The 27,781-nt window shown below is 41.7% G+C and overlaps 1 protein-coding gene across 5 annotated transcripts in view; it reads right to left on the bottom strand.

The window, feature by feature from the left end:
* ARMH3 (armadillo like helical domain containing 3) overlaps positions 1-27,781 on the bottom strand; it is a 284,642-nt gene that overhangs the window by 19,394 nt on the left and 237,467 nt on the right. For all 5 annotated transcript variants that reach the window (XM_033941140.1, XM_033941139.1, XM_033941138.1 and 2 more), the window contains one exon: positions 2,238-2,354. In XM_033941140.1, the coding sequence (XP_033797031.1) occupies positions 2,238-2,354 (117 nt within the window). The remainder of the gene's footprint in view (positions 1-2,237; positions 2,355-27,781) is intronic.

The following is a 27,781-nucleotide window of genomic DNA, read 5'->3' as shown; positions in this document are numbered from 1 at the left end:
ATATATCCCCTCCCATCATGCCCTGCTTCCCCTCTCCCATCCAATCACTCTCCAGCCCTCCGGTGGGAAATCACATCCCTCCTCACCTGCCTTCAAGGAGTCTCACTATGGGTGACCAACTTGGGCCATCCAGCCCACTGTTATAGTTGCCCGTCGAGACTAGCTCTCAGTCCACGGCATGCCTAAAATCCTTCTGCAGCAGAAAGTTCAAATGAGTCAATCTTTTTTCTGTCTTTTTTTGTAATGTCCAGCTTTTGCATCCGTAACTGACCACTGAGAAAATGAGTGTGTGGACAAGTCTGATCTTCGTTTAGAGTGTTACCTTCTTGCCTTTGAATACTTTGTTGAGAGCCTTCATTGAAGAGCGACCAAGTGCTATTCTGCGGAGTATTTCCTCCCTGCTAGTTGTTTCTTGGTTTACAAAAGAGCCCAGGAGATTGAAATCCTTTACAACTTCTATTCTATCGTCTTCAAGCTCAAAATCTTCATCATTTTTCATGTTCATGATCTTCTTCTTGTTCAGTTCTAATCCCATGTTATGACTTTCAGCTCTGACGTTTCTCAGTAGATACAGCATGTCTTCTTTGCTACTGGTGATGTGTTGTATCATCTGTATAGTGCAGGTTGTTTATATTTCGGCCACCAACTTTGAAACTGGCATTCTCTTTTTCCAAATTGCTTTTCTGAAGATGGTTTCACCGTACTGGTTGAACAGGTAAGGCGACAAGATGTATCCTTGCCTGATGCCATGTTTTATTGGAAACCAGTGTTGCTGTATTCAGTTCTCGCGGGTTTGCCTTCCTTGATACAGGAGATAGAGAGCACAAAGAGTTATGGAATGACATCAAAACTGTAATTAGTGATAAAGTTAAAAAAAACACTCCAGAAGAAAAAGAAAGCCAAGAAATCACCTTGGATCTCAGAAAAAACCAGAAAAGTATCAGAAGAAAGATGACAAGCAAAACTATCCAGTGATAGAGAAAAAATATCACAAACCAGGTGTTTCAACATCAAGTTCGGCAAGACAATGAATGATATCTCAAGGATATTTGTCAGAAAATTGAATCAGAACATGTAAATGGAAAAAAACAGATTAGTGCATCAGGAGATTAAGAGATTGCGGCAGAAATTCCAACCTTGACTGGGGATACTTAACAACGCCAATAGAATGATATTGAATGATCCAGAAAGCATTTAAAAAAGAGATGAAAAGAATATATGGAAAATTTATACAAACAAGGCATTGAGGACAACATTGGGGAAATTGAACTGGAAATTGAAGCTGAAGAAGAACCAGACATTTTAAAATAATTAGTCATAGCAGCAATTAAAGCTTTATCAAAAAACAAGTCACCTGGTATCGACAGTATTCCAATTGAATTAATAAATGGCTCAGAAGGTGTTATCATGGCTCTGACTTGACTGTCAGCAGATTTGAAAGGAAAACTCATGGCCACCGATTGGAGATCACTGTTCATACTATACCGAAGAAAGGCGATACCAAAGACTGCAACAACTACAGAGCGATTGCATTAATTTTACACGCCAGCAAAATATTGCTGAAAATAATACAACAAAATCTCCAATCATATGTTGAGCAAGAACTACCTGAAGTTCAGGCTGGTTTCAGAAAAGGTTGAGGAACAAGAGACATTATTGCCAATGTTACATGGATATTAGAGAAGAGCAAAGAATACCAAAACCCCCAATCCCGCTTACTGACAGAAATATATCCCTGTTCTACTCAGCAGAACATACGAATATGTGCAATCTTGTTTGCTACTATACTTCATGCATATTTGGCCATGCAATTTTATGAGTTTTTTTCTGCACACAAAACACAATTTACAGTACATAAGGAAAATGCTTTAAAATATTACTCTCTTAAATACAGGTACCATATAAATGCACAGTTCAATGAAAAGGAGGCTCTCGAATAAGGGTCATAAGATGAGGGAGAAAAGGGGTAGACAAAGGAATAATCAAACATACAGTATTTATTTTATTTAAAGGATTATAAGATACATGTAACAGCATCCCAATGGACATGGTGGTGACAAAGACAGTACCTGAATTCAAGAAAGCATGTGATCTCTAAGGAAGAAGAAAGGATTGTATATTTGATATGTATGGGCACACTAGACTGGCTGTAGGGTCTCTATTTGCCACCTTTTCTATATTTCATTTTACACAAAATAAAATCATTTTTTTCAGTTTTTAGCCAAATGGCAGTTTACCAGATCTTTGAAGAAGGCAGCTTCTTTATGTTGCTCTGAGTATCGTTCATATTGATCAAGCCCATCTTGAAGCTTCAAAGTCAGGGTATCGTAGTTGGATCGTACAACCTCTAAAACCTGAAAAAAAAAATAACTGAAGCACTCAATTACAAGATACATTATAGAAATCTAAAAACTATGTATCTAAGGGTCTAAGTGCATTAGCAACTATAATTGCTGCTTTTGTGTGAGTATGCCTCACTGTTGTATCTAGAAATACAGAATAGCAGCAGTTAAGGACCACAGGGATCATTCAATCTGCCTAAAATACGTCTTATTGCATACTGCAGACTCCATTAGATCTAAGGTTTTTCTTCATACTTTCTGACTAGGAACCATCTATGCTTTCCCCGTTCTTTCTAAAATTCTTCCACTTTTACTGCCTTCAACACTTCCTCAGAAAACAAAGGTGCTCACCTGTAGCAAATTTTCTCCAAGGATAGTCTTATAGATGGGTGACATCCAACAGAGCCCCTTTTTCCCTCCATCTCCATTCTTTCCTTTCCATATTTTCAGGATTTCTTTTCAAGATGTAATAGGTTTATTTTGTTTATAATTTTAGTTCCTCTTTATATGGAAGTTTTAAAGTTTGGATATATATACAGTATGTTCAATTTAATTATAGTATGTTCTTGTTTATTTTCAAAAATGATGTCTCATTGTTTTATTATATATTTCATTTTACTATACAGTATATTGTATTTTTCACTCCATAAGATGCACTTTTTCCCCCAAAAAAGTATGTGGAAAAGTGGATGCGTCTTATGGAGTGAATACAATTTTTTATACACCTTCCCCTCGTCCCCTGGTACCTTTTTTTAAAATGCCGGTGGTCCAGCGTGGTCTTGCCAGGACCTTTCTGTGCTCCTGCTTGATGGCTGCCTCCTTTCTTGCTGCTGCAGAGTGACGCATTAGGCAGGAGTGTGAGCTTTTTGCGTCCTGCCTGGTCCCGCAGTGCTCCGTGAATGGCTGCTATCAGTTCCCACAATTCGCGAGAACTGATGGCAGCCATTCACGGAGCGGCACGGGACCAAGCAGGAAGCAAAAAGCTCACACTCCTGCCTTATGCGTCACTCTGCAACAAGAAAGGAGGCAGCCATCCAGCAGCATGGAAAGCTCCTGGTGAGACCGCGCTGGACCACTAGCATTTAAAAAAAGGTACCTGGGGTGGGGGGCTGCAGGCTGCCTAATACCAGACGTATCAGACCACCAGATGCACCTACGTGTAGAGGAGGAAAAACCAAGAAAAAAGAATTCTGAACCAAATTTTTTTTCTTGGTTTTTCCTCCTCTACACGTACGTCTTATGGTCAGGTGCATCTTCTAGACCGAAAAATATGGTATTCCTTTAATTTTGTATTTTTATATATATATATAAATAAATCCCTGATTAAGTCTTAACATCACGATTACCTCATTCCTCCTATCTTCTTAACTCCCTGAGAATACTCGCCCTATTCTCTACCTTCACTAGTCATGACCACTGATCTCTACTAGTAACAGACCACTGTTCTCTTCTTGTAACAGACCAACCTTAAATCTTTTGTAATCCGCCTTGAACCGCAAGGTAATGGCAGAATAGAAATCTCTAATGTAATGTAATGTAATGTTTTTATGTTTTGCATCATTTTATTTTAGACCCCTGAGGCAGGCCTTACTGCCGAAACATGTACGTATCGAGTCTTGAGTGAATAAAAAGATTGAGCACCACAGGTCTCCCCCTTTGTTTTTCTTTTATCCCCAGGACAGAGCATGTTACTCCAGTTTTGAAGTGTTTACATTGGTTACCTGTACAGCAGCAGATATATTACAAGGTGTTGTCGGTTGTTCACCAAGTATTATATTCTTCTGCTTCTTCATATTTTCAAAATTTGTGGGAGATTTATCGACCAGTAAGAAATTTGAGATCTAAGGAAGGAATGCAATTGATCAGTCTGAAGGAAGAAGGGGTTCATTATGTCAAATCAAAGATTGTTATGTTCTCTATAGTTGGAAAAAAAAAACTTTGGAATTCCCTTCCTGGTGTTCTAAGAGTATGTAGGGATCATACATCATTTAAGAAACTCTTGAAAACGCAACTATTTATAGATGCTTTTTGTAAACTCAATGGAATTTAATTCTCCAGGTTTGGATGGTTTTCAATTATTAAGGGCAGATTACGGTTAAGGAAGGCAGACTTAAAGTTGATGGTAAATAAGAACATAAGAATAGCCTTACTGGGTCAGCCCAATGGCACATCAAGCCTGTTCTCATGGTGACCAAGCCAGGTCACTAGTACCTGGCCAAATCCCAAAGAGTAGCAACATTCCATGCTATTGATCCAGGGCAAGCAGAGGCTTCCCCCATATTTTCATAACAGACTATTGACTTCCTCCAGGAATTTGTCCAAACCTTTCTTAAAGCCAGCTATGCTATCTGTTTTTACCACAACCTCTGGCAATGTATGCCAGAGCTTAACTATTCTCTGAGTGAAAAAAATATTTTCTCCAATTGGCTTTAAAAGCATTTCCCTGCAATTTTATCGAGTGCCCCCTAGTCTTTGTAATTTTAATTGGTAATATTTTAAAATGTTGTTGCCAATTATAAACAGTTTAAATTTTTGTATTATTATGTTGTGCTGCCTGTATAAAATTGTATATGTTTGATATGTACACCACTTAGATTTAAGCGGTTTATAAATTGTAAAAATAAATAAATAACTAATATCCCATGCCTTGATTTCTGCCAGTGATTAAAGATCTTATTTCCTAAAGTGTGGCAAGATTTTGCAGTTAACATGCATTAATTGCTAGAATTAACACAGTAAAGATGTTGAAAACCTGCCAGTTTCAGCTCCTGAAGACACTGTAATAGCGAAACGTGGTGCTACGCCGGGCTGGCTGGACACAGTCTGAATTGGAGTGAGAAGGCATTATAACAGCTTTGTCTAAAAATCAATATATGCTTGTTGGTACATTGGAGAATACTGAAGAATTGAAATAATACACACAGACTATAATGTGGAACAGCTTTATTTTAATCAGAAAAGGCTTGTGCATGGATTGAGTACAAGCTCCAGGTTTTCTTCTACTGTATTGTGGGATAATACAGATTTTAGTAACTGGAAGTGCAATATGGATTCATTTATGTTTCAATGTATAATATAGTGTTAAGATTTGTGTTATTTAATAAAAATACAGTACTGTATATTTAAATAAAAAACCTGTCTAGTTATATTATATGCAATGAATATTCATGAGATCCATTTGCATACAATGGAAGCAGTGCATGCAAATAGATCTCATGCATATTCATTGGGGAAATCCTGAAAACCCGACTGGATTTCAGGCCTCAAGGACCAAGACTGCCCACCCCTATTCTAGGAAATACGCTGAAGTATGCTTGCAGTCCAAGGAATGAAGTGCTGCTTTTCTAGGATGAATGTGAGACTTTGGAAAGAAGACCGAAGTACAGTGGATTCAGTGAGATGAAATTCTGATACTACTTTAGGAAGGAATTTGAAGAACTAACCTTTCATGATAAATTCTGGTATAAGGCGGTTCCGCCACTAATGCCTGCAGGTTTGAGATCTGAAACTTTAAGCCAAGAAAGAGAATGCAAGGCTATACCCAGAGCAGAGACATAATTGGCTCCCATTACTTTTAAGATGGACATCTATGAATGGATTTCCACCTTACTACAAAAGGGTGAAGTTCTGAATAATTTAGGTCATATCATCATTACTCCAATAATAAAAAAAATCAGATAGAATCTCCTTCTCTTGTAACTAATTACAGACCAATCGCAAATATTCAATTTTTTATGAAATTAATAGAAGGCCTGGTAAACGCCGAATTGATGAAATACTTAAGACAGGTTTTCTATCTTATATGAATCTCAATCTGGTTTTCGCTCATGTTACAGCTCTAAAACAGTGTTGGCTTCTTTAGTTGATTACCTTCATCAATTATTTAGTTTAGGAAAGTGCAATAATTCTGCAATTTGATTTGAGCAGTGTGTTTGATCTTGTAGATCACGCTATATGCTCAATTGTTTTGATGTCATAGGAATTTCAGGTTGTGTTTTAAGATGGTTTCAGGGTTTAAAAAAAAAAAATCGCAGATATAGGGCTCCTTTTATCAAGGTGCGCTAAGGGGGTTAGCGCGGACATTTCATCACGCGCTAACCCCTGCGGCAAGCCAAAAACCTAACGCCTCGTCAATGGAGGCGTTAGCGACTAGCGCGGCAGGCGGTTGAACGCACGGTATTCCGCGTGTTAACCGCCTACCGCACCTTGATAAAAGGAGCCCATAGGATTTATAGTGAATAAATATATCCTCAGGTCTGGAATAATGTCTTTGGAGTACTTTAGGGTTCTCCACTCTCTTCTGCTCTTTTAAATATTTACCTGGCCTCACTAGGTACTAAATTGTCAAAGCTAAATTTGAGTTATATAGTTATGCTGATGATATAACCATAGCAATTCCTATTATTTCTTTATCATCAGACACTCAATACTTTATATTAACTATATTGGAACTGGTAGAACAATGGGCCGAAGAATTTAGATTAAAACTAAATGTTGGTAAAACGAAAATCTTTATGGCAAGCAAAGAGGCTTTATTAAAATTAAATAGAATTGACTATTCTATTAATCCAATTATTAAAATACTAGGAATTATTTTAAGATTGATCTATGACTTTGATATCCAAATTGATGCTTTGGTTAAAAAAGTTTCTTTGTTTTGTGGAAACGTCGTACCATAAAATCCTATTTCGATTTTAAATTTAAAGGGTATTATCTGAGTCATCTGACAAACCCAGGAAAAGATATGTTTTCTAGAGGAGATTTATGCCTTTCAGGCAGCAGAGAGGGCTCAGAAGGTATTCCATAGGATTGTTCAACTAAGAGGTCCTACGGATCCTATTCCATCTACTACTTATCACTTATATCAAAGACTCCATTGGCTGCCCCTAGAGGCGCGAATCCTGTTTAAGTTCGCTTGTCTATGTTATAAATCAATATTTGGTCTGGCTCCCACTTACCTGGTTTCCCACTTCAATCTGGCAAATTATCTTAGGCCCACACGAAGAATTCATCTGTTCACCTATCCGACAACAAAAGCCTGCTACTACAAATGGAACGACTGGCTTAGTAATGTTTTCGCGCACTCTTCATCTTACTTCAATTTTAGAAAACTATTAAAAACAAGTCTGTTCAATCGATTTGTTAACTAAGAATCTACTCACCACTTCTTATTCAATCCTGTAACCCTATGAACCTTTTAGCTTTCATATTCTTTATTATGTAAGATTGTATTGCTGACTGATTGTAACCTCTTCGCTGATTGTCCAGCGCCTCTTGCTGTAAACCGCCTCGAACTTATATGGCTTTGGCGGTATATAAGAATAAAATTATTATTATTATACTAGTCTTTAAGCCCGTTACATTAACGGGTGCTAGAATACTGTTCACCCTCTATGTTGCCCCTTCCATTCACTGCCCTCTCTTCTCTTTCCATCCAGTGTCCGCCCTCTCTCTCTCTGTCCCATATGGCCTCTCTCCATCTCCTCCTTCCTTTTGCCTTGGTCTGGCATACCTTCCTCCTTCCCTCCAAGCCATTCTCTCCCCCTCTGCTCCCTTTCCTCATTTAAGTACTTCATTGGGCAGCAACAGCATTCACAATTCATTGCTGTTGCTGGCTTCAGGTCTTTCTCTCTGGCCGGTCCTGTCTTTATGAAAACAGGAATTAGGCAGGACCAGCCAGAGAGGAAGGCCTGAAGCCAGCAACAGCAGCGAATTGTAAACGCTGCTGCTGCCTGAAGCACCCGATGCAGACGCTTCTCTCCCCTCCCAGCCCAACCCCCGCTGACTCTGCGACCCTCCCAGCAAGATGACTTTAATATCAAACCTCCCTCCAGCGTTGGCAGCCGCAGCACGCTAAACAGGCTGCTTCTGCTTTATTCTGCCGTTCAGTTTCTTTGTCGCGTCATTGATGATGTCATCAGTGACGCGGCAAAGGGACTCAACTGCAGGAGAAAGCCCGAAGCAGCCTGTTTAACATGCAGCGAGTGCCAACGCTGGAGGGATGTTTGTACCGGTGCAGAAGCGATATGTCTCTCCCCCTCCAGTACCTGTGCAGCACTTTGCTGCGGCACATCCTCCCATGGGGGGAGGGGGGTTTGCACAGTGGGAGCCGGGTGAGAGCGGCGATCTCCAGTTGGGTGGTTTTTTTTTTAAGTTGAAAGCCGGCGCTGCAGCTCCTCTCTCGATCCTGGTGCAGTTCGAGGGAGGAGCTGGTACCATTCACGGTGAGGAAGGCTGCCTCAGCTGTGTAATTTTTTTATTATTATTTGAAAGCCACCGTGAGCAAGTGGTGACGTAAAAACCGCGCATGCGCAATCGTGTTTTTGCGACGGATCAGGGAACACGATTTTTTTAGTGCGCATGAGCGGCCTAGCATTTTATTATATTAGATAATGCTGAAAGGTGTATACAGCGCTGTACATTTTGACATGTATAGATGGTCCCTGCTCAGAAGAGCTTACAATCTAACTTGGACAGACAAGACATGACATAGAGGGTAGGGGATGCAGAACCCAAGGTGAGAGGAATTAGGAATCGAAAGCGCTTTCAAAGAGGTAGACTTTTTAAACGGGCCTTGAACACTAACAGAGACGGACTCCACTGTAGGGATTTAGGCAGCTTGTTCTAAACATATGGTGCAGCAAGGCAGAAGGGACAGAGTCTGGAGTTGGCAGTTGAAGAGAATGGCAAATAGGAGCGACTTACCAGCTGAGCAGAGCTCACAGGGGGGATCATAAGGGGAAATAAGTGAAGAGAGATAGTAAGGGGCAGCTGAGTGAATGCATTTGTAGGTCAGTAAAAGGAGTTTGAATTGTATTTGGAAACGGGGCCTTACCAATGACCTGTACAGGGGCATCAACACCTTCTTCCTTCTACTGGCTATGCCTCTCTTTATACAGCCCAGCATCCTTCTGGCAGCAGCCACTGCCTTGTCACACTGTTTTTTTGCCTTTAGATCTTCGGACACTATCACCCCAAGGTCCCTCTCCCCATCCGTGCATATCAGCTTCTCTCCTCCCAGCATATACAGTTCCTTCCGATTATTAATCCCCAAATTCATTACTCTGCATTTCTTTGCATTGAATTTTAGTTGCCAGGCATTAAGACTATTCCTCTAACTTTTGCAGATCCTTTTTCATATTTTCCACTCCCCCTTCGGTGTCTACTCTGTTACAAATCTTGGTATCATCTGCAAAAAGGCACACTTTTCCTTCTAACCCTTCAGCAATGTCACTCACAAATATATTGATAAGTGGATAAGTGTTTTGGTAGTGTGCTCAAAGAGGAAGGGTCAGATTTTGTATAGAGGAAGAAGCGCCAGCTTTCCATCTCCCTAGAAAGGACTGAATCTGACTCTTCAAAATATTCCTTTTGGGAAGTACATCAAAGAGGGTGATGGCTATAGCATCAGCTCTGCATGAATGAGCATCAATGTAGAGGTCTGACTACCAAACCTGGAAAGAGCTCCTCTACTTATTTCAACTTAGGCGTCAGTCAGTCAGGTTCATGTTGCCACTAATAGTCAACGCTGACCAGAGTGTGGAATCTCTCCTGTGTATCTTTGAGCTGAACTGAGGTTGGAGCAAGCACACTGTAAGCCTGGGTGAGCTGCTTAATAGCCCTGAACACTCGTCTTTGAGCATAACCTGGATCTCCTCCCAGTGGATACAGACTGGGAAGCCGTTAAGGAGGCTGCTTGTGATACAGCCTGTTGAAGTATAGAGAACTTCAAGGATCCAGAAGGATTTTGATGCTGTAGAGAGCAGTCACTGTGACATCAATGTTTCTCCAGTGTCAGAGGCTCTGATGCAGTGTTGCTGTCAGCACTATGCCTGGAAGGAGAAGTATGGTGATGCTTCTTAGGTTTCTTACACTTTTGGTCCCTTGATGCATACTGCATCGATGATGAAGATATAGTCTTGTTACGGCCACAAAGAGAAACTGCAGTGTATATCTTGGTGCTCAGGACCCAAGAACTGAACATATCAATTGTGGGAGTCAGAGCCTAAAATGGTCCTATTACACCAAAACATACTCATACTTCTTAAAGCTACTAGGCACCCTCTTTGACATGGAGGAAAAAATGGCCAACATGAGGTCAAAAGGCTCAATGGTTTGAGGAGCTTGAATACTCAATGAACCGAAAAACCATCTATGCTTACTGGCCAAAAAAAAGGGTCTCAGGGGCCCAAAAATCTGGAAAAACAAAAATTTAAAATGATATAAACTAAAAGAAAATGGTAAAATAAGAAAAATGATGAAGGAAACAAAAGAATAAATGTGTACTGGAAGCCACAAAAATGTTTCATGTGTTCAGGAGAGATTGAAAATATGTGAGGTGGGGGAACTATTTATTTATTTAATTTATTTATTTGCTCAATTATTTAGCCCATCCAACCAAAGGAGCCCAGAATGGGTTACAAAGTACATCCACAATATAATCGAGACAGGACAAAGATTACATAATTTACAATATAGACATGACAAAAAACATATCCACTAAGCAGCTCTGGTGAGAGTAGGTGCGTTGACTCTAATGGCATTTCTGGGTGCATGTCCTTAAGGTGCTGGGTTTGCGAAGAGGAAGGTTTTCACAGCCTTCCTGAAGCTCCAGAGTCCATCTAGTGTTCTAACAGATGGGGGGATGGTGTGCCATAGATTGGGAATGAAATGTAAGCATGAGCGTTTGAAGGCTGTTTCAAAGATTTAAAGTGACAGTATACTGCTTGAGTATCTGAATAAACTCATGTAAAACCATTCTGAGCTCTCCTGGGAGAACAGTATAGAAAATTGAATAAATAAATTTTAAAAAATACTTGGCAGTGTCCACACAGACTCCATGGATGATCTAATCTAATCTATGTTATGCTACTATTTGTAAAGCCGCCTAGGAATAGGCAATTGAGAAATCTTTTAAATAAATACATAAATAATCTGGTATTTTTGTGTCACACTATGCCTACAAAGGTTTAAGGCGACTTATAGAAGAAAAGGAGAACAGTTTAGAACATTGCAGAAAACCTAAGGAAAACATTACAATATTCCTCAATACCAAATCCACCATTTGTAATTAATTCAAAATGGGGTGGTGAAATTTATACATGGTACTGAAAAGTTTAAATGCATCTCCCCTCTGCTTCTTAGTGAACACTGCTTCCTGTGTTTTTACGTATTCCGGAAGACTGTTCCATGCATCTACCACCCTTTTTTGATATCAGTTTTTCTGTTTCTATAGGGCATGTTTCTATTTTTCTTGAAGTCCAGGTTCTTCAGACTGGGGACCATCAGGTCTTAAACAGATCTCATTCCCTATTCACCCTCTACATTCTTCTCAACACAAGTTACATATTGTTCCTTCTCAACTACATATTAAGTCACATGCTGCTTATTCTACTTGTTTCTCTGTAGTAACATCTATACTGTGGAACTCTTGAATTCAGATTTGAGCTTTCAATCTCTAAATTCAAAATACTTCTTAAAAATCATCTCTTTACTCAGGCTTTCCCAAAGTTAAACAATATTGAGACTGACCTTATATGGTAACCCCTTGGATAGCAACAGGTATCACAGTTTATGTGTTCTGTTAGCACCACCTTCCCTTCTTCTGTGGTTTAGATATTTAAAGACCCCATATGGTTTTTTTTACTACCCTATGTAATTTGTAATCTAGGTCTCCCTCTTTCTTTATTGTCTCTTTATTCACTCCCCTATTGATTTTATAATTATAAACCGATTAGCTGTAATGATTTATATTATACTAGTATTTTAGTCCGTTACATTAACAGGTGCTAGAATATATGTCTGTGTGTCTTTATTTCTGTCTCTCTCTCCCTCCCGCTGTCTGTCTCTCTCCCTGGCCCCCTTTGTCTGTCTGTTTTTCTGTGTCTCTCCCTGCCCCTGTGTCTTTCTTCTTTTCTTTCTATCTGTCTCTCTCCCTGCCTCCTATGCAGCACCATTTCTCTCCCACCACTTCCCTGTGCAGCAGCCACAGCAGCATTCCCTCCCCCTCCATTTCCCTCCCCCCACACCACTTCCCTGTGCAGCAGCAGCGTTTCCCCTACCCCCCTTTCCCTTCCCGCAGTCTGGCCGGCTCCCTTAGTCCCTTACCACCGCCCCCCCCTCCTTCTCTTCTCGCGGTCCCAACAAACCTTCCGATTCCAGCAGCGTCTGCAGCACTCTACACACTGCTGCTTCAGGGCCTTCTACTGCCCAGCAAATCAGGGCAGTAGAAGGCCCCGAAGCAGCGTGTGTAGAGTGCTGCAGACGCTGCTTGAATCGGAAGGTTTCAGGACCCGCAGACCTTGCCGGACCCGAAGCGAGCTCTGGGGTTTTTAAGTCCATTGGGGAAGGGGAGGAGAGCAGCTCCTCTCCCTTCCAGCTCCGTGCTTCTTGGCTTTATCCTTCAGATAGCAAGAGCCGCCGCGGCCGACAGGTTCCGTGCCGCCGCGCGCATGCGCACTCCTACCTGCAGGTCCCTAAAGTGCACGGAAAATGGGAGCATGCAGGTGGGAGTGCGCATGCGCGCTTAGGGCTTTATTATATTAGATTAAGTAAAAGTGAGTTGTGAATTATGGTGCATTTAGCTATACCTTCTCAAGTAGTGTTAACCATATTGCACAATCTGCTACAATAACAATGTGTGGTAACTACTCTGTGTTAACTGTAAGATGTAGCCATTAACCATTCTTCATCTATTTAACATAACATAATATGCTTGTATACCGCAGCTACCTATCAGTTCTGTGTTTTTGACAATTTTCTAAAATGCCAGATAGGTGTTGGAACTTAATATAAAATTACCAAGATGTTTATCCCATATACTAGCCTGATAAGATAGAATTCTGCCAAAGAATCATTTGTAAACACATCCCTTAATAGATGGAAAGTCAAATATCCGCGAACCCCATGTAGTGCGCTTTCTATTAACAAATTCAAAGTGGTCAAGAAAATAACTAAGTAAAAGACCATGTAAAAACTTAAAACATATACAACCAAACAAACAATATTCTCACCTCAATAGGCAGCCAGTACAATTTTTGGTAATATTTTGTCATATGGTTGAATTTTTTTCAGGCTGAATATCAAACGAACAGCGGTATTTTGAATAACTTGCAACCTCTTGATGTTTTTCTTACATATGACAAATAAAGGATGTTACAGTAATCTAAAGTGCTTAGAATAAGTGACTGTAACAATAGCCTAAAGGAGGAAAGATCAAACTATGGTCTACTTGTTTGAAGCTTCCATAACAGAAAATAACATTTTCTAACAAGTGTTAATGTGAATATCAAATGATAAATTTTGATTAAAGTGGATTCCCAAAATTTTAATAACTGGTAGAATAGAATACGTTATGCCGTTCAAATTTATGGAACCCTTCTTGATCTTATCAGAAGGAGAAGCCAGGAAAAATTTTATTTCGTCTGGATTAAGTTTCAGTCTGAAATCTTTCATCCATGTTTCTATAGCTTCTAAAATAGTTGAGTATGAATTGTAAAGTATCCTTTGAGAAAGCTACAATTGGAATTACTATTGTAATGTTGTCTGCATAACTGCAGAGCTTAACTCAAAGAGAGGAAAGCTTAATTTATCATGCCACCTTTAACAGTAATGCTCTGTTAACTGCTATTGTACTAGCCACTCTGTTAGCATGCACAACTATATGAATTAATAACTAATGCAATTTAATAAATAGGCCCCTAAATGATAATTTTAGAAGCTCTATTTGCGTATTGGATATCTGAAAACTGACTTTTAAAGCCTGAATTTATAAAGTCAGAATATGGACATCTAAATCTATGGTACGTCCATATTGCAAGGATGCAAGGTCTGGGTGTGTTTTTTTGGGTGGGACTAGGGAGGGACTAAAATATGGAAGTCCAATTCCAACTGAAGAAGGGGAAGGGATGGCCATGTTTAAAAAGATGTCCATATTTAGACTGAAACTTGGCATGTGCAGATTCTAGAATAGCACCCTGATAGTGCAGTTCTCCACTGGATGCAGAAAGAGAAATCACAGTGGTTATTTTTCTATCCCTGAGGGGCTTACAATAAAAAAAAGGGAAAAGAAAATTACAAGCAGCTACAGTGAAATGTGAACCAGTAATCTTGGTTCCCTCCTAGCTGCTTTAACCTTAGGCTATTCTTCCACATTGACATCTTTGTGGTCATTTTATAATATAGACATTTCTCTGCTGCTACAAGGATATTCACATTCCTTGTTTTGCTCCATTAATAATTTGGATGTTTCAGTCTGTAAAATGGATGTTCATGCTGGATTTAGCCAGCACTTGGGTGTCTATTTCTCATGTATTTTAGAACATGCTGTTTGTTAGCAGATCCTATTTTAAGAAAAAAAAGTTTTATTGACAACCAGAAGCAAGTACATGACCAAAAGTAAAAATTACAAAGGCAACTAGTGCAATACGGAACATAAATGGTCATCAATAAATTTTTGCTCTTATAAACTTCTATGAAACTGGGAAGGCATAACATACGCCCTATGAAGAACTCTCAAGGCGCTTTCCTGAAAATGAGCACAGCGCACTTCAAAGGGAATGCGTTTTATACTAGCCTGAACATCCCAGGTGGACACTAAACCACCGAGGTCACCCTCCCATTTACTGCAAGAAATTCTTTACAGGCACCAAATTGACCAGAGCCTTATGAAGAGCCGCAATTGATATATTGCCCAGAGAAGTCGTCAAAAAAATGGCGTAATTTAGCCCCCAGTTGAAAGTGCAAGGTTATGCTATCCAAGGAAAGATAATAATGTTTAAGTTGACAGAAGGCATAATAATCTCCCCATCTGATACCCACTCTTCTAGAAAAATCAGCAAAAGCAATTAAAGACCACATCGGGTTGTAAGATGTTCAAGGAGGTTGATCCGGACTCCTCCCAATGGCAGAAGGCCGTATTCTCCCTCCATGGCAGAAAAGCCGCATTGCTCCTAATGGATAGTAAAGTCGGGCAGATCCTATTTTAAAATACATGAGAAACAGACATCCAAGTGTGATATACAGATTTGAACAACCTTTCTAAAATGTCTTTCCATGTGAATATAGCTCCATTATTTTAAGGTTAAAAGATCACTCAAATGTGAGTATTATAATGCAAGTTGAGACAACCTGATGATTAAGGTAAGAACTAGTTGTTTAATTATGTGTTGTAAACTGATCATGTACACATGCACTTTGATGGATATTCTATAGGTTATCTTTATCCAAAGGGTATGAAATGGAGCATTTTTTAAGGTCAATGTTGTACAATCGGTACCTATGTGCAAACTTATTCAAACAGACTCATTGGCAATACAAAATAACCTCTACTAATAAAAATCCACAGATTCACTTAGGCCCAAGACTGGTTGAAATAAAAGTCTCCAAATATCCCTGCTATGATATAAATAGTTCTGAACCAAGAAAGAAATTATTTGCTACTGAATTTAACTTACACATTCTGAAATTGTCATCATGTCCTAACCTGAAGAAGGTAATTCTGGCTTTCAAAAGCTAGTCAAAAATGCATTAAGGTAGTCAAGTTAAAAGGTTGCATGCTATTTTTCTTGTTTTTTATTTCTACTTATTACTCTTAAATAGAAAGAGCCATTAAGGACTGCAAGTAACAAAATAATAGTCTTCTGAAAGCAATAAAATGTAGGATAAATCAGCAGCTGCAATGAATATGCTGTATGCTCTCACCAGTGGGAAACTCAGGTCAATTAAGAATAATATCATAATTAATGCCAAATTCAAAGTGGGAATATGAATCTAAACATAGCATTTAATTTCAGGAGCTTATTATGCATGGAAGGTTTTCTGTTATAGTTTCACTTTTCCCAAGGTGGATTGACAAAAAAGTGAAAGATAGTTTTTCACTGGAATGTTTTGAAGTCTGTCACCATATGCTACTGCCTGTGAATACTGGGAAAATCAGCAAGATCAGACCTTTTGAAATATAACTTAAAAATGGAAACAGGAGGCAGGATACATAAGCCAAAATCTAAGCTATTTATCATGTGTAGCCTTGTCAGAAGTATCATGCCTTTCTGACAAGAACTGAAAATTTAGTGTAGATTGGATGCAGAATGAAAAAGTTATTTGGCGTTTATTACTTGCCTTTTCAAACCTGAGTTCAGGAATAATTATATTTTGGGTACAGTTGATATTTCCCTGGTTTAGAGCAGTGGTTCCCAACCCTGTCCTGGAGGACCACCAGGCCAATCGGGTTTTCAGGATCGCCCTAATGAATTTGCATGGAGCAGATTTGCATATCTGTCACTTCCATTATATGCAAATCTCTCTCATGCATATTCATTAGGGCTAGCATGAAAACCTGATTGGCCTGGTGGTCCTCCAGGATAGGGTTGGGAACCACTGCTTTAGAGGGTTCACAACACAGGAGACTAATCTTATTAAAAACAAACGTGTGTTAACCTCTGGGGTGCATTTTTTTTTAACTTACAAAATTTAAAGGGTAGTTTTACAAAGCTGCAGTAAGTGCTAGCGCATGCTTCTTAAAGTTTAAAATGGCTTACTCTAATATACGAACATGTAAGAGAAAGTCCTTCCTTGAGAGAGCTTACAATCTATTCAAGAGAAACAGGACAAATAAGGGGTAAGGGTAGTTTCATTTATTATGGATTGATTTAAATAATATGTGTACTAAATTATATAGAGAGTATTCTTCCTGTTTCTATTTTCTTAGCCCCCTATGAGCTCTTCCAGTTTGATCTTTTTTTTTCTCCCTGAAGTTCCCAAATCTGTGCCACAAGGCCTTCCACTATCTCCTCCTGCAGTCTTCACTGAATATAATTCTTGCTTATGAATGAGTAATGACACATTTTCCCATAGCAAATCATTGCTCTCTTGCACACCTTACTTGAAGAGTAGTTAGTTCTTTGAGATACAAAGATTAGGCATCAATAGCAGATACTGCCAGAATTATAACAGATGTTTAGTGGGACAGGAATTCAGCTTTTCTAGCTAGAATCTGTTCCCCTTCTAGTCATGTTACTCCATTGCCACAAATTATTCAAGGGATTCAAGCAGTGGTGTAGCGAGGGGCAGTAGCGTCCCACCCTTGCTCTCCTCTCTGCCCCCCCCCCTTGCCACACTTGTGCCCACCCTTCCAAGTTTATTTCAGATTTGATATACCGCATATTGTATATCTGAGCAGTGTACAATTAAAAAACAGGAGAAAATATCAGAGCAAGATAGTAATGTACAAAAACAAGACAAAACAAAGTCATACAGGATACATACAGGATACAAAAAACAAAAACCAGGGCGAACAAATCCCCAGCACCAAGCAGGAAGTGGTAGAAAAGTGTAGAAAAGTGTAGGAAAGAAAAAGAAAGCAGAAAATCGGGAAAGTTTACTGGAGGCTAGGGAAAAGAAAAAGAAGAAAGCAGATAATTCTTTGGCACATGGGGTGTGGCTGTGTACATCAATTTCTGCCTTTTGGATGGAGGTCCGCTGTTATTTGGAATCTTTGGTAGGTTATCGGCTCCCCTCATCGGTGGAAGGGACTATTTTTTTGGCGGAGGGCTATTTAGGCGGCCTTTCTGCAGGGGATAGCCAGCTCATTCGTAAGGGATATATTGTGGGAATGAAATGTATTCTTACTCATTGGCTTCAGGACTCCCCGCCCACCATCTGGTATTGGCGCAATAAATTGCATCTTTTAATGGTCTGGGAGTCCATGTCCGCTCGGTTCTCTGGATCTCGGAGCAAGCTTTTTCTGTCTGTTTGGGCTTCTTATTTGGATACTCTGCCCCCTGTGATAAAGAGCCAGGTGGTCAATCGCTTGCGGAAGCCAGTTGCCCCCGTCTTGCTAGTGGGTTGAGGGAGGGGTTTTGGGGGTGGGGGGTGTTGGGATGGAGCGGTTGGGGGGTTATGTCTAGTATGGATTTGGAGGGCTCCAGGCTATCAGAGTACAGGCCTGGACTCTCGCTGATATCTGGGATTTCTAGTTGGGTGTTACCATGTTAATCTGTATTGTGGCATTGTACTGAGAAAATAATTGTGTTCTCTCTGTTCTGTGTATATCTTTCATGTTGGTGAATAAAAAAGTTTATACTAACAAGGCAGCTGTGCGGGGCGGCACCAGAAAGTAAGCGACGGTCTCTCAGCAGACAAGCCGCCAAGCAGACTCGGGGCCTGCAGCGCAGCAGAACAGGAGCCACCCGCTCAGCGCCTCCTGCCAGAGGACACAAGGCTCCCCCCACAGCGCATAACTGGGTGTTCCAATGTCTGGCGACCATCGCAGGGCCACAGAAGGGAGAGAGCAGGTAGGAGGAAAGGGACAGGAAGACAAAGGCCAACCCGACCCCGCAGGTTCCCCGCGCAGTACAGAAAGAGGCAGGATAAAAAGAGAGCAAGGAAGGAGAAGTGGAAGGGCAGGGCCCCCAGTCCAATCCCCACCGGGTAAAGTATGAGTCAGTCACTAGCCAGTTGCATGCCCAGCAGTACACGAAGTCAATATGGATGTGAAGTCATGCTCCTCGGGATTCCCAATCTCAGCATGCACAGGTCAGTCAGCCCGGCAGTCCCTCCAGAAAGGTGCGAATTTCTGCCGGGGTGGAGAAATAGAGTGCCCTGTTGTTATGGTGCACTCTGAGCTTAGCAGGGTATTGCAAGGCAAAACGTAGCTGACGCTGATGAAGCTGCGTGCAGTACGAGGCCATTGCTCTTCTCTGCTCCGACACTCGATGGGAATAATCCTGGAACAGCAGAATTTTATGCCCCTCATAGAAGATGGTGCTCTTCGCTTTATAGCTGGCCAGAAGTTGCAGTTTATCAGCAAAGTTCAGAAGTCGGGCAATCACCGGACGCGGTCTTTGAGCTCCCTCCCGACGAGTCCCCAGCCTGTGCGCTCTCTCAACTATCAGTGGGAGGCCTCCGGTGTCCATGCTCAGTTCAGTAGGCAACCATGTGGAGATCAAGCGGGTCAGATCTGCAGGTAGAAGAGACTCCGGTAGGCCAATAAGCCGAAGATTGTTCCCGCGACTCCGGTTCTCAAGATCTTCCGCCCGCTCCTCCAGCCGACGGCACTTCTCCTCCAGCAATTGGGCCCCCGCTTTTAAAGCCACGGTATGATCTTCCCGTGTCGACACCCTATCTTCCACGTGCTGGATACGGGCGGCTTGTCTCTCTACCATCAACTGTAGTCTGCAGCCTGGTGAGTTTGTCATACAGGAACGCGGTCAGGTGTTTTTGGGCTCCTCCAAAGCATCAGCAGGCAGTGTGATGGCTGGGCTTAGTTGAACCTGAGCTGGAGACGGTGCCGCCGCCATCTTAGCCGGACTCGAGGGGCCTCTCTGACTTTTAGCAGCCTTCGAGATTTTTGTCGGCATACCGTGTCACCCCAGCAGAAAATATGAACTGCAGGAACCCTGCAACCTGCCCCAGCCGACAAGGGCAATTTCGGGCCCCCCTAAAACAAGAATAAGCAAAAAAAAAAAAGCAGATAGTGCAGCTCTGGGGTCGGGAGAGGTGGCTACAGACGTCTGTTCAGGCTGAGAGCATCACATGACCATCCCAATTGGGTGTTTGTTTGTTTTTTCAAACATCCTGGTGGGTTTATTTTATAGCCTCTTCACCCCCTTTGCCTTCTCCTAACCACACCAGCACTGTGGTGTAAACAAAATAAACAAACAAAAAAGACTTTTCCTCTCTCTGTTAAATCCTAGCTCACGTTTGCGGTCTAACACCAGCTCTGGCAGGATACACGTTTCAAATCTGACATATTGTAATCACAAAACAGAAAATAAAATTAGTTTTTCTACTTTTTGTTGTCTGGTCATTATTCAAATCTTGTTGGTCCCAGGCTCTGGTTGTCTTCTGATAACTTGCTTGCCAGGACCTCCTTCTTTCTCCATGCTAACCATCCATCTGCCATCTCTGTCCTCCCCTTCCCATTTCCCTTCCCTCACCAAGAGGTCTGGCATCTTTCCTTTTTTTCGTCTCCCTCCACAGATCCACCTTTTTTCTTAACTACCCTTTCATCCAGTATCTCTCCCTCCTTCCCCACCACCCCAGGGTCCACCATCTCTCCCTTTCTTTCCCAACTACCTTCCTATCCAGTATCTCTATCCCCCCCCCACACCATCCCTTGTGTCCAACTTCTCTCCCTTTCTGTTCCTTCCCTCCCTAAATCCCATTGTCCATCATCTCTCTCCCTCTCCTCTATTTTCAGACCCATTATTTCTTCCCCCCAAAGTCCGGCATATGCATGTCTCTTTGAACCCCCCTTCCCTCCCTCCCTCCGTGTACTTCTACACCAGAGCCCCCTTCCCCTGAGGTCTGTCCCCCCTGAAGGCCTGTGCCACCATCCCTGAAGGCCTGCACCCCACCCCTAAAGGCCTGCCTGTCCCCCCTGAAGGCCTGTGCCACCATCCCTGAAGGCCTGTCCCCTCCCTTGAAGGCCTGCATCCCCCAGAAGGCCTGCCTGCCTGTCCCCCCTTTGAAGGTCTGTCTCCCCATGATGGCGTGTACCTCTCCCTGAAGGCCTTACCCCCCCTTGAACCAATTTACTTGTATATCAAAGTGAGTTTCCCCATGGGAAGTAAGGGAAATTTGCTTGATTTGTTCCTTCCCCTCCCCACGAGGCCACTAGTGCTGCTCCACCTTATCCCCCACCCCCGAGGCCACCGGCGCTGCTCCACCTTACCCCCCACCCCCGACAGGACGTGCCGGTGCCCGAAGATCCTCCCTCTTGCTTGGGCTGGGCCTTGAGTATCTGTGCATGTATTCCACTGTACTTTGAAAATATGTTATAGGTGTTCTTTTTTGTTATAGCTATTTTACACTTCTTACATATGCATGTGGTATTCCCTAAACATGTCTCTGTTCTTTGTAAACATTATGGGCTAGATTCAGTATATAGTGTTCAAATATTGTCGCTGAAAAAAAAAAAATTGCCACTCAATGTTATTCTATAATGGGTAGTTAAAGATGAGCACCCATCATAGAATAGCACTGAGTGATGATTTCAGCGGCAAAAATTGCTGAAACCAGGTGTAATTCCTTGTGCCCAATTTAGGTGCACATCCTCAATATTCTATAACATTGTGCACAAATTTTAGGAACACCCCAGACCCATCCATGCACCTCTCATGACTACTCCCCTTTTTAGGTTGCGCGCTATGGAATTTGGGTGCTTATTATTATAGAATAGCACATAGCAAGATGTGCACGCAAATCCAAATTGGTGCCAATTGTCGGCATTACTTGGTTCGTTAGCTAATTTACCTCCTTCCCTTTTACAAAACTGTAGCATGGTTTTTAGTGCTTTTCGTGGTGGTAACAGCTCTGACGCTCATAGAATTCCTATGAGTGGCGGAGCTGTTACCACTGTGGCCTGTGCTTAAATACGTGCTACAATTTTGTAAAAGAGTGGGGGGGAGTAGTTGGGCATACCTGAATGTGACTCACCTTAAGCTACTACTGAAAAAAATGTAAGCTAAATCCAAATAAAATAAATGACAATGTCACCATTTCCTAGGTTTTGCTTCACGTGATAATTAAGTGCCTATAAAATAAATCATATAAACAAGTAGATTTGAAAATATTTTACTTTGAATCATTCCTTTAGGAATATTTCTAGGCTACCATGCCTGAATATCTGCTTTCTAACAGTCAATGCCATTTCCATGCTTAACTATGGAAAATGCCTTCATCTGGGTATCCAAGAGTGCAGAAAGTAAAGCTACTTACCTGTAGCAGGTGTTCTATGAGGACAGCAGGTATATATTCTTACATGTGGGTGACATCATCCGTGGAACCTGTTATAGGTAGTTAAAAACTGTACTGTCACTTTAAATTTTACCACCACCCAGACCACACGCATGCTGGTGCCTTCCTGCCTGACGTCAGTTCACAGGACCTGCAGTTCAGTAAGAAAGCTAAGAATCCAATTAAGGAAGGTGTGTGGGTTGTGAGAATATTAAACCTGCTTATCCTCAGAGAAAGCAATGTCACTTACCTGTAGCGGGTGTTATCCGAGGACAAGCAGGTATAATATTCTCACATGGGAACTCCCCAAGCTGCTAGGATCATGTCTCTAGGAAGAGGGTTGCAATAACAAACATGAGCCTGGTGAAACCCAAAAGGGATGGGGGTAAAGTTGTCCCTTTCATTCTGCATAAGCAATGTTGGAAATAGTTGAAGTGTGATGGGTTCCCAAACAGTGAGCTGTAGGAGAAGAGGCATCCATGGTAGATGAGGCCATCAAGGTGCAATGAGAAGCATGGTGCCCTTTTGAAGGAGTTCTTCCTCCCCTACTTCCATTTGATGTAACCTTTCCCTATTTTGTTACATAGGCCCCCTCCTTAATTTATTGTAACTGTTTTCCCACCCGCAACAATATAGTAACAAAGTAGCATAATACATGCAGATAAAGACCTGAACAGTCCATCCAGTCTGCTCATAAGCCATATCCATTAAAAATACATTATTAGATTAACTTGTCTCTTCTTTGATATTTCTGGGTCATAGACTGTAAATTCTGGTATTGTCCTAGCTTCCAAATGTCGAAGTTGCTGTCCAAGCTCACTCCAGCCCATCCCAACCATCCTGTTGTTTGCAGGATATCTACCCCAAAGTCTGGCCAGCAACATCCTCATGTTCCTTATCAGTGGAGTTCCCATTGGTGCCCACCCCAGCCCATCCTACACCGAAATACCATACATGGACGAAATACCATACATGGAACACAGACCGTGCAAGTCTGTCCAATACCAGCCTTAGTTCTTTAATTTACATCCTTCATTTTCTAATTAGAGATCCTCTATTTTTATTCCATGCGTTTTTGAATTCAATCACCTTTTTCCTCTCCACCATTTCCCTCGGGAGGGCATTCCAGACATCTACCACTCTCTCCGTGAAGAAGAATTTTCTAACATTGCTCCTAAGTCTTCCTCCACGTAACCTCAAATTATGCCATATTTACAATTTTTTCTTCTCTGTAAAGATTTATATTGATTCCTTTCAAATATTTAAACGTCTGTATCATATCTCCCCTGTCCCTCCTCTCCTCCAGAGTATATATATTTAGGTCTTCCAGTCTCTTCTCTACAATGGGGTTTGTCTATTTTGTAATTCCACAATGAGGTTTGGCTTTTTTTGTAACTCTCTCCCTTTTATGACAATTCTACTTTCTCCTTCTATGTGATGTAACTTTTCCCTATGATGTTGCATGGGCCTCTTACCTTGCAAATTCTATTGAACATTCTCTGGAGAAGTGCAATTAAGAAATCCTGATTAAATTACATTGATCTTGGCGAAGTTTGAGTACAGTTTTCCCGACAAGAGGAATTGGAGAGAATGCATAAAATAACGTCTCCCGCCAGTCCAGCAGAAAAGCATCCAGCTCCAGACGATTGGGAGTATAGAGTCTGGAGCAGTAGTGTGGAAGTTTGTGATTTTGTTGGGGGGGAAGGGGCAAGCGCTTGGGGATCCCCCAAGTTGCAAAGATCTGTCATAAAGCAGATGTTTTGAGACACCACTCGTGAGGTTGAAGGGATCTGCTCAGCTTGTCTGCTAAGACATTCTGCCTTCCTGCTAAGTATATTGCTTTGAGTAGTATGTTATGAGCAATCACTCAAGACCATATTTCAAGTAGAACATGGCAATTTGATTGTTGGTGCATATGAGGGCTACTAGATTTTGCAAGTGATCCTGCAAAATGTGGAGGACATTTTGAATTCTTCATAGCTCTACAAGATTGATATGGAGAACCTTCTCTGGAGAAGTCCATCAAGATGGTCTCCTCAATTCAGCATGGAAACGTCTGTGGTAAGTAGTATTTGGTGAGGAGGAAGCTAAAAAGGAAGGCCTCTGGTGAGACTGGATGGAATCATCCACCATTGGAGGAAGCGTTGAAGGTTGGAGGTCACCTGTATTATTGCTGAGAGAGATCCGGTGGTGTTGATGCTTGATGATGCCAAGGGGTCCTGGATCAATGCTGAAGCAATGCGTCAACACATCTTCAGACTAGGCTGAGGCTGGTACAAAAAACTCAGGAGCATGTGCCTGCTGCAACTGCAGTAGCCCAGCAAGCTCGTGTTAGAGCAATGCTCAAAGCTGTTCCTGTAGCGATGGTGCTGGTACCGATGTTGGCAAAGGTACAGTAGGTGCTTGTTGTACTGGGTGTTGAGGCATTGGGGACTTCGATGCTAAGGCACACCTATGAGGAGGCACCAGCTGAAGGGATGGTGATTGGTCTTCCTCACATCGATGCTTAGATTATGTCGAAGCAGTGGAAGCATGGGAAGATATCAAGGCATGTCTGGTAGCGGAGATGTATTAGTGCTTCTTAGCTCTCTTACAAGGCTCTCCTAATGCAGACAGCATTGATGATGAAGAAGTTGAGTCCCTGTGCTGCATCATCAATGCAGGTGTGCAGGTGTCAATGTCAGAGTAGATCAAGGTTAATTGTCAAAATCAGAATCCCCTGCCATGCATGATGCTCCTGAAGTGGTACTGAAGAGCTTTTCAAACTGAAATCCAGACCTTAAGCAACCTCTTCTACATGTCAGAGCAGAGTGTGCATAAAATGTCTTGATAGTCAGTACCAAGACACTGAGGACACACCAGTTGTGCAGACTGGTGCCTAAAATGGTCCTATTACATTGAATGTACCTTTGAAGCCACTACACACCTTAGACATCAATGGGAAAACTTCCAACGCAAAGTCAAAGGGCTCGATGGCCCGGGGAGCTTGAGTAAAGCTCAGCCCAAAAATGGCTCAAGGCTCCCAGGATGGGTATAGACTTTAGGGAGCCCAAAAACGAAAAGTTGGAAAAACACTTGACTAAATGGAAAAGATAGAAAAAAAAAACCCCAACGTATAATGGCAACTGAAGAAAAAAATAAAGGGAAGGCATTGAAAAATTTGATGTGCAGAGAACTACAAAAGACAGTTTCTCAGCTCCATGGAAAACTAAGAACTGCAGGTCATGTAAACTGACATCAGGTGGGAAGGCACCAGCACGCATATGGTTCAGACAGTGCTAAAATTGAAAGCGACCATACACTATTTTTTTTACTGTCCATTCCAGGTTCCATGGAAGACATTACCCATGTGTGAATATTATACCTGCTTTTCCTTGGAGAAAGCTAATATCATGTCTTAATTATAGGGATATAGTGCTGAATTGAACTCTAAGCCTATTAGCATGTACTAAAATTGTTGACATGTAAAGAATCCAGCACCTGAAAGTACGACTTATAGTCACTGTCATAGAGTAGTAAATGTTCAAAAGTGCACTGAGTTGGCACTCAAAGGGAAATTCTATAACCAGCACCTAAATTTAGGCATTGGTAGGCGCCCTGCCAATGCCTAAGTTAATTGAAAAATGTCATAAGAAAGAGCAAAAAAAATTAGTGTTTAAGCGCCTACCGACACCTAAATAAAAGGCTGATGGAATCGTGGCTAGGTAGCCGCTTTAGGCCACAGAACACCAAAGTAGGTGTGGCTAACACCAGAAGTGACATTAGGCAGGCTAAAGCGGCTACCTAGCTGAGATTCACAGCAAGATAGGCAGTTGAAATGTAGGCCTGGAAAACCCTGGCCTACATTTCAGCCACCTATCTATGAGGCCGCAGGATCCTAAAGTCTGATCACAGCACCCATAAGCTGATTGCGGCAAGGGAAATTATCCCCGATCAGCTGAGCCAGCTGATCAGGGGGAAAATACTCCTGCCACGTCAGCTGAGTGGCTGCAGCAGAGGACCTCCTGACATCGGCAGGAGGGATGCCCACTCCCTCCTGTCGGAACCTCCAAATCCCCCCCTCGAAGTCCCATGGCAGGAGGGAAGTCCCATGGCAAATTAGGGAAGTCTCTACTTTTCAAAATTACTGAGATGTGGAATGATTTTTCCTATTTATCTGCGCGATCTGGGCTCTTTCCAACCATTTTGAAAACATCAGAAAACTTGGCTATTTTCAAAGTTGTAAATTCCGCTTCTCTCCATACTATTCCAAATCAATATTGTATCTGTTCTCCTTTCTAATTTTCTTGTAAATCGTGCCAAGCTCTATTGTTATAGAGAAGATGTGGTATATAAGCCTAAGGTTAAGTTTAGTTTAGGATACCTACTCCTGAAGCACCCACCCCCCTCCCAAAAGTGAAAGGCAGGAGGTATGCCCACTCCTTCCTGCAAGCCCCCCTGAACTCCTGACCCGCCACAACTGCCAATACCCCACCTCCCCACCCCAACACCCCCAAACACTCCTGAACTTTTGACCCCCCCAACTGCCAATACCCCTGAACCCCCACCATGACATCCCACAAGACCCAACCCCCCACCTTGTACCTTTTGCTCTAAGGCCGGCTGGAGGGATGCCTATTCACAATGGCGGGCCTTCCCCTTCACAGTGCATGCTGGGATGCATCGGGGAGGGGCCTTCATAGGCCTAAGACTCCAATTGGTTAGATACCTAAGGCTCCTCCCATGTGGAGCATATGTCTGCTGCAAACTGACTTTAGGATCCTGCAGCGGCATAGATAAGCGGCTAATATGTAGGCCAGGGTTTTCTGAGCCTAAATCTCAACCACCTATCTTGGCTGAATTTAGGAACAATTCTGTAACTGGCGCTGTCAAGTGATTGACACACAATCAGCAACCGTTTTTCAGGTGGCTACCGACATAGGCGTCGGTTACAGAATCCAGCCTTCAATGCTAATATTGCAACATACAATAACCACATCTTTTGTATCTTAAAGTACAAGCATATGCTTACATCATTTAAAATGCTGGTGTGCAAAATCATACGCACAAATATTAACATGCATGCAATTTAACTGATAAATAAGCTAATTAGTGCCAATAATTGGGGCCAACCAATTATCAAGGCTAACTGGCATCAATTTTAATTTATGCGTGCATCTTTAGGCACTGGGAACTGCGTGTAAATTTTATAAGTGGATCCAAAAAAGAAGTGTGGTTATGGGAGGGGCATAGGTGGATCATTCCTGGAATTTGAACACAGTTTTACTGATTAAGGCAGATCTGTGCCTAATTTGAACCAGGTATTAGTTGGTTTAAATCATAATGGTCAACACTGAGTGTCACTTATAGAACTTTTTTTAATGCTATATACATAATTCGGTCCATACTGTTCTCTCCTAACTGAGTTACATCTCTAGGACTATCTTTATTATAGCCCAAAGCATGCAGTTTCACTTAGTTGGATTTGTTTATGCTAGGTTTTCAGGTTTCAAGTTTTATTAAAATTTGATGTGTACGCAATGTCAAATATTTCAAAGCGCATTACAAATTAAAATTGGGGAAAAACTTTACAACAATTTATTACAAAATAATGCATACATACAAAATTCAGTACAGATACAAAAGGAAAGGGGGTGAATTACAATCGTTAAAGCAGAAAGAGAACATTTATGGGTAACACATAAGGGGGGCAAAGAGTGGAA

Source organism: Geotrypetes seraphini, chromosome 4 (genome assembly GCF_902459505.1).
Source record: "Geotrypetes seraphini chromosome 4, aGeoSer1.1, whole genome shotgun sequence".
Taxonomy (NCBI): Eukaryota; Metazoa; Chordata; class Amphibia; order Gymnophiona; family Dermophiidae; genus Geotrypetes; species Geotrypetes seraphini.
This window is presented reverse-complemented; position numbering and strand designations above follow the sequence as displayed.